The 7432-nt window shown below is 39.8% G+C and overlaps 1 protein-coding gene across 2 annotated transcripts in view; it reads right to left on the bottom strand.

Annotated features, from left to right (window-relative positions):
• Nucleotides 1–7432, bottom strand: part of BACH2 (BTB domain and CNC homolog 2) — a 231169-nt gene that overhangs the window by 95863 nt on the left and 127874 nt on the right. For both annotated transcript variants that reach the window (XM_019520204.1, XM_019520203.1), the window contains one exon: nucleotides 2692–2946. In XM_019520204.1, coding sequence (XP_019375749.1) covers nucleotides 2692–2934 — 243 coding nt within the window. In that variant the 5' untranslated portion in view covers nucleotides 2935–2946. The remainder of the gene's footprint in view (nucleotides 1–2691; nucleotides 2947–7432) is intronic.

Here is a 7432-nt window from a genome sequence, read left to right as displayed (position 1 = left end):
GGGCCCTGGCTGGTCAATGCCTGCCCCAGTCCTACTCCCTCCCTCACTGTGGGGGTCTTGATCTGCCCCCTATGCCCCTTCCCTCCCACCTCCACCACAAAAGACTTACCAGCTGCACAGCTCTCCATGCTGTGTCAGAAACTGGATCGGTATCGGCCAATATGCCTCCTTAAAACTTGGCTATCGGTATCAGGCCCCAAAATCTTTATTGGCACACCCCTAGTTTAGTCCCATACTATTACAGGCAACTTCATCATGTAATGCTTCTCAAACAGACCAAATCTCCATTTTACAACTATCTAGGTTTTTTACTTCCATTACTCTTCTTCATAGGCTATTCCAGAATCTGACTGCTCTAAGCAGCAAAAACCTTCTAATTTCCACTCCATATTTGTAACCAGTTAATAGTTATTTGTTCTTGAGCCACCATTGTCCTTTGACACAAGCAAGCTTTAGATAGCTCATCTCCCACCTCGATGTTTACCTTCTTCAACATATTTATAGAGAGCAATTGTATTCCCTTCTCAGCCTTCATTCTGCTACACAGAACAAGCGAAGCTCTTTTAATCTTTTCTCATGAGATAGGCAGTCCATTCGCCTGATCAAGGAAGTAGTCTTCCTCTGCACCTGTTCCAGTTCATCTTTCTTAAGAGTACAGGAAACCTTCGCTATTCACAGGTTCAGCATTTGTGGTTTCAAATATTCGCGATTGCCAAATCTGCATCTTAAATACACTTAAAGGAGCTCCTCGGGAGCTCTGCGCTTGCTGCCACTGTGCTCCCACTGCTGCCAGCACAGCTGTGCCCACCCCACCAGCCACCAGGGGCATGGCATTCATGAACGCAGACGGCATTCATGAATGCAGTGCCTTATTCATGGACTTCACCGTTTGCAGGGGATAGGAGAATGTATCCCCCTCGTGAATGGCGAGGGTCTCCTGTACTTAGTGTTCAAGATGAGGTCTTGCCAGGATTTGCACCACTACGTTAATACTTCCCTCTCTCTTTTCATCTTCTGCCTCTGTGTGTGTTTTCTGGTCCCTTTTTACTACCCAAATTGCTTTGCAGTAAGAGACAATTCACTACCCTCTTAAGATTTTCTATAGGAAGATTAACTAACTAGCATTATGTAGAAATAAAGGTGGTTAAGCCATTTTAGTCTGAAGTCAGGGAGAAGACAGGTAGGTATCATTCATCAGATGACAGCATCTGATGAAACAGGCTGCTGCCTATGAAAGCTCATGCCTTGCCTTTCTGAATCAGCTGGTCTTTAAGTGCCACCCTGCCCTAACTTCTGCCACTGTGCGGAAACATAAGGCATACATACTATACGGCCTACTCAAAGCATTGTGCATACAGTCAGGGCTACAATGTATTCATAACCTGAAATCACACTGGATCCAAACAGTGCCATGGTATGATTTCAAAGCTATAGTATTAATACTAATAAGAGCCCAAGCCGAACCAACTCATGGGGTAAATGGCATTATTAGTTATGTCATAATTTAAAACCATTCTTCCAGGTCCAATAGGTATAAAGTAACCTCTACTGAATCGAGGTGTGTCTCATTCCATAACACTTGCTTACCAAGGGATTGGCTGGCTTCAGAACTACCTGTCCAGCAAGTAAACCAGAATGACATCCTTGCACAATGGAACAAGAGGGTACATTTGCACTAGGTGAATTATCTTGTGGCATAATTCCACCGTGACGCAGTAGGGGAACAGAGAAACAGTGTAGAACTCTAATGTACATGTAAAGGGCCATGATGTAAACTTCTTGTGGCAAAAGCACAAGAATCCTGTGACAGTCAGGACAGCTTAGACTGATGCCTACTAGGAAACCACAAAAATTAGAAACCAGCTTGTGCATATTTGTGGGCAACAAACAAACAATCAACCAACAAAAAGGGGTTAACTTTTGAGTTACGTCTGTAAGGTTACTCTGCCCCTTTGTATTTGAGCCACTCTGCGTAAGGACAAAAAAACCCTATAACTTTGTGTTCCAAAAGAATGTTCAGCTTAGTCCTGCTAGCATAAATCATTTGGCTCAAAGCAGTTAAACGTCAGATGAGTGGTGAGTGGAAGAGAATGGAAGCCAGGCTGAATGAGTGATACAGGCAAAGGAAAAAAGAAGAACCAGGACACTGGTTGCTGAAACAGGGTGGGTGGCAAGCAGGCTCAAAATAACATGATGGTTTAAGTGATTTTTAAATAATAACCCAATTTTTGAGAGCCAAATGACCCTTTTAAAAATTTCCCATCTAGAAAACCAGAAGAATATCAGGGTGCTGAATGTACTATAACTCCATAACGTACTGAATGGAGCTATAGTAATTAAGTGACCTCTGTTTGGGTATTACCCTTTCAGCAGTGGTGAGAAAGGCAAGCTCAAACAATTTTAAAGCTTTGCTATAGTAACTGTTAGAATTGCTGGCTGATTTTTTCCAGCAGAGAAGGTTCTGTGAATATGTTCATTCTTTTTCTCTCGAGGGGCATCCAGCAACTCTTAACCAACCGAAACAGAAAAATCATAGCAACAGTCATGATAGAGTCAGAACCTAGAATCTGTGCTATATTTGGATTCGTCTATTGAGGCTTAGTTGGCTAGTAAGTAGCAGATCATGAACCTTTTTCAATCATGTGTAAGAGAGGATTGTTTTGATAACAGAAGAATGATGACATACTGTACCTCTTCTGGCAGGCTGACAACCAGGTCATTTTCCGTCTGCCCCACCAACGCCTGCAAGAAGTATTCACTGCAAGCAGCCAGCACAGCTCGGTGGGCTCGGAACTCTTTCCCCTCCACAATCAAAGTCACATCACAGAGAATATCCTGCTTCCGCTGGTCATTGAGGCACAGGAGGATATTGGTACAATGGACTGTTGACTCATACACATACATGGGGGATTCAGTCTTCTCATCCACAGACATTCCGTTCACACCCTAAAATAGAAATGACAACAATAAGTAGAGATATTGCTGAAGGGTTATTACCGTTATCATAGGATTTAGCTGAGAGAGGGAGATTACATCATGATTTCTGTGTCCTGCAAGAGCTAGGCTGCTAACTGCAGAACTGCTGATCAGCACATTAATTCTTAGTCAGAACAAAAAGCTTGGGAAAGATATCTGGAAAGACATTTACATTATAAGCCTTTTTTCTATCCCACTTAGCAGCCTTTGTTTCCCCACAATATAAAATCAAACTAGACTTTTGACTAGGACACATCATGTCAAAAACTAAAAGGAAACCAATCTATTCTTAAAACTTCCTATTTTGTAGTTAAAAAAATAATCACAACAAAGTCATACATTATGCTTTGGAAAAATTATAGCAACAAAAAAAAAGTGACCATCTGGTTTTCTGTTGGAGAGATGAGGTTGTGATCTTTCGTCCTTTTAGTTTTGTGTTAGGTAAAAAACCGGATATTTAAGTTGAGACATGTTCAGTTGCTTCTAGATCTTACACGGTTTCTAGATCTTACACTGAAAGCCCCTGCTTACAGGGAAAGGTGGTGTTGGCAGGTTTTCTTGATAAAGGGTACCAACCTACTGTGATTATTTCACTTCCTATTGTCTTAATGAGTCATTTTCAAAGCTCAGGAAGTGTTTTGAGGCTCTAGGATTAATATCATAGAATCACAGAAAATTAGGGCTGGAAGAGACCTCAGGAGGTCATCTAGTCCAACTCCCTGCTCAAAGCAGGACCATCCCCAACTAGATCATCCCAACCAAAGCGTTGTCTAGCCGGGTCTTAAAAACTTCCAAGGATGGAGATTCCACTACCACCTCTCTGGGTAACTTGTTCCAGTGTTTTATTACCCTCCTAGTACGAAAATTCTTCCTAATATCTAACCTACACTTCCCTTGCTACCCAGGTGGGGCAAAGGCAATGCAAATTAATTGGAGGCATAAAACATTTATAGAAGAAGGGAGAGTGTTTTCCATTTCTTACCTTGCCAAGTTAAGAATTGGATGGTCCCTCTCTTTTTCACTTGTATATGTTATAGAACACTGGGGATTTGCAGAAACATAGGGCCATTCTGTTTAAAACAGGATTATCCCTGACTAAACCATCCTAGTCAAGTGCCTGCCTAACCTGCTCTTGAAAATTTCTAAATATATTGATTCCACAACTTCCCCAGGTAGCCTGTATCAATGATCAACCACATTTGTAGTCAATAAGCTCCTCCTAATCTCCAAACTAAAATTTCCCCCGCTGCAGTTTGAGGTTGTTGCTCCTACAGTTACAGAGCCAAAAGCCCATCTCTACCTTCTCTAAATTGCCCTTCAGGTATCTAAAGACCGTTAATCAAATTTCCTCTCAGTCTTTTCTCTTCTCCAGACCAAATAACCCTAGATTTTTCAGCCTTTCCTCATAAACCATGTTTCCCAGGCCCCTAGTCATTTTTGTTGCACTGACTGGTCTCTTTTCAAACTGTTCACATCCTTCTTGAAGTGTGGGGCCCAAAATGGGACACAATACTCCAGGTGAGGCCTCACCAGTGCTGATTAAAGCAAAAGAATCACTTGCCTTGATTTGTAAATAACAATCCTGTTAATACAACCCAGTAGGCTGTTGGCCTTTTTTTGTAACAATACCATACTGTTAGCTCATATTCAGCCTATAACCTCCACTGTAACCCCCCAGTCCTTCTCTGTAGCACTGCAGCCTAGCCAGTCAGTTACCAATCTGTATTTATGCATGTAATTATTCCATCCAAGGTACAGGACTTTGCACTTGTCCTGCAATGGGTACCAAACAAGTGCAATGGTTTGTCTCTGTCTACGTGTCCATGGAAATGGGAGTGAAACAAGTTTCCTTTTACTGACCATGGACTATGCTAAATATTTCTAGCATACGTAACATTCACTGTGACCGAGTAACACAGAATTCCTTGTCTGCTGTTTCTTGTACACAATGGATTGTCCCTTTGATCAGAGTAATTCTTCCTCAGTTACCTTCAGCCCTAATACCCCAGAAACCCCATTTGTGTCTAAGTAATTAATCTTCCCTTATTCACTTTCAGTCCTATTGTTTGCTTTGTGTTCTCATTCCAGTCTCTAAAAAACATATATGGGAATGCATTCTATGCTACCTGTGAATGCTTTGTATCACTTAAAATGAACATTTTTTTGACATCTTAAAAGCTAGAAGAAATGAAATAACTTTATTTGCATACAACTGATGCAATAATTTATTTTAATTCTCTCATTTTTAGACTATGTAACTTGATTTTTATTTGCCTAAGTGAAGATTTATAAAAGATCAGCATGCATACACAAAATAGCTGAGGGGCTATTGAAGATGTCGATCAACAGGTAAAATAAATTATGGATTAAGAAAAAGAGTATTAACTGGCCAGACATGCATATACCAAACATTGACTAGAAAAATCCGATCTAATTACTGTAAAAAAAAAACCCTAAAAAGCACGAATTTTAATGCTAAATATGTAAATTAGAAATTATGACTAGAATGCTATAGTACTGAAAAAAGATCTATAATAGCTTCTACTAGAAAAGGAATGCAAACACGGTATTATGCTGGCCTGTTATAGAAATACAAGTCATAGTCTTCACTTATCTACAAATATCTGGAGTAAGTCTACAAAATATCTGGAGTAAGAAAAGACCATGTCATTTGTTATGGCTACAAAAGCATAAAAGCAGGCCACTATAACATGTTAGCACTTTTCAGAGATTTGCTGCAGAAAGGATATGTACTCCAGATACTTTATAGATTGTTTTTTATTGCAGACTACAGTGAAACCCTTTCAGAAAAGATCCAGAAATCTGTACTGGTAATGTTTATAAACCAATTTGTTTTGGTATGGCACAGCTTGCTTATATTGCAAACATCTGAACTACAACAGGAAGCTAATATAAGACTCCTCTTCTGTTAAAGAAATTCCTACAAAGGATCATACCTTGGTTTTCATTCTGTGAGTCTTTATTTAATGCTACTCCAATTGATTCAGATAGGAAAATATTATTTTGATTTCAAACTATTATCATCATGCAAAAGACCCTATATGCATTAATAAAAATTAGCAAGAAAGGGTACAGAATAGACCTGTTTGTTATGTGTAAACATATTCTGACTTTTCCTGTCAAAGACTACTCCTTATTCCTTTTAATTTTAGGATATTTATAGAGCCTAGAGACCTTGACAGATCTTTCTTTGACAACAGCAACCCATATTGCTGACCGTGGTATCAAGGAACTACTATAGGAATTTTCAAATAAGAACCATTTAATTCACTATTTCATACAGCTGAGATTTTCAACATTAGGGTGCTGCCCGAAATTATGTTCCTAAGTCCACATTTAGGCATCTGAACAAGTGACTTGATATTCAGAAATCCTGAGTCCCCATCATTTCCCATCTAGTGGGAAAATCTGCAAACTGCAAATCACAATTAAGGAGGAAATTAATTTTTTTCTGGGAAGTCTCATGCCTGTAATGTCTGAGATGACTCTGAAAAAGAACAAGAAACTTGAAATCTGACAGCTAAGGAAAAGACAATCAATTATTATAATATCAGTATTTTTAAACTCACTTTTGCTGAAGTCGCAATCCTTTTATTACAGTAAAAAGGAAATAATCAAATACTTGTGTGAATCAAACACTACATTCTTTGGTTACTAATTAGTAATTTCCTACTTTAACTATTACTCTTATCAACAGGTTTTTTTTCAATTAATTATAAACCCAGTGGAATGTTGAGGGCAGCACTCTGTGTTTCCCCTCTGGTTACTGAGCCCACCTTTATTTGCTAGGAAATTCGATTCATCCAATACTGAAATTGCCCACAGCTGTGTTCTGGAGAATAAGTTTAACCTCCCCCTCTGCCTTTGAATTACATAAACTGCTTAGAATCACTGAAGTGCGGTAAAAATTGTGTTTGGAGCTCTAAGACTTCTCACAGCAGAGACTACTGGAAAATACCACTCTGTGATGCTGTCTTTTGCATACTGTGTCATGGTCTTTTGAAGATGTGCCAGCTAGTTGCATGGACTGCAGTCTTATACAGCCATGACCTCCCTCCAGCCAGGCATTCTGCCATGCAAGAAACACCTTGACTACTGAACTCTTCAAGTGAGACCCAAAATATGCCAGGGCTGAAAACCATGCCCCAACAAGCAACTTCAGTGGGAAACATGTCAGCTTTTAGCATTTCAGACGCAACTTGTTTTTCTTTATACGTCCATGGTTTAGAACAGATCTAATGACATACATACACACGGGGCATTTCCAACTCTGCAAGGTGGTGGCCACATGAAATGCCATTTACCTAACAGAAGTTGAAGTTGGGAGCAGTAGCGATCTGAAGAACAGTTCCATAAGGGATAGAAAAAGCACTTACAGTGGAAAGAGCAGAGGTCAGATTAGCAGGCTTTGGATGAAGTAATAAAGCCACCAAGG

Source organism: Gavialis gangeticus, unplaced genomic scaffold (assembly GCF_001723915.1).
Source record: "Gavialis gangeticus isolate Ggan-Ray unplaced genomic scaffold, GavGan_comp1, whole genome shotgun sequence".
Lineage (NCBI taxonomy): Eukaryota > Metazoa > Chordata > Crocodylia > Gavialidae > Gavialis > Gavialis gangeticus.
This window is presented reverse-complemented; position numbering and strand designations above follow the sequence as displayed.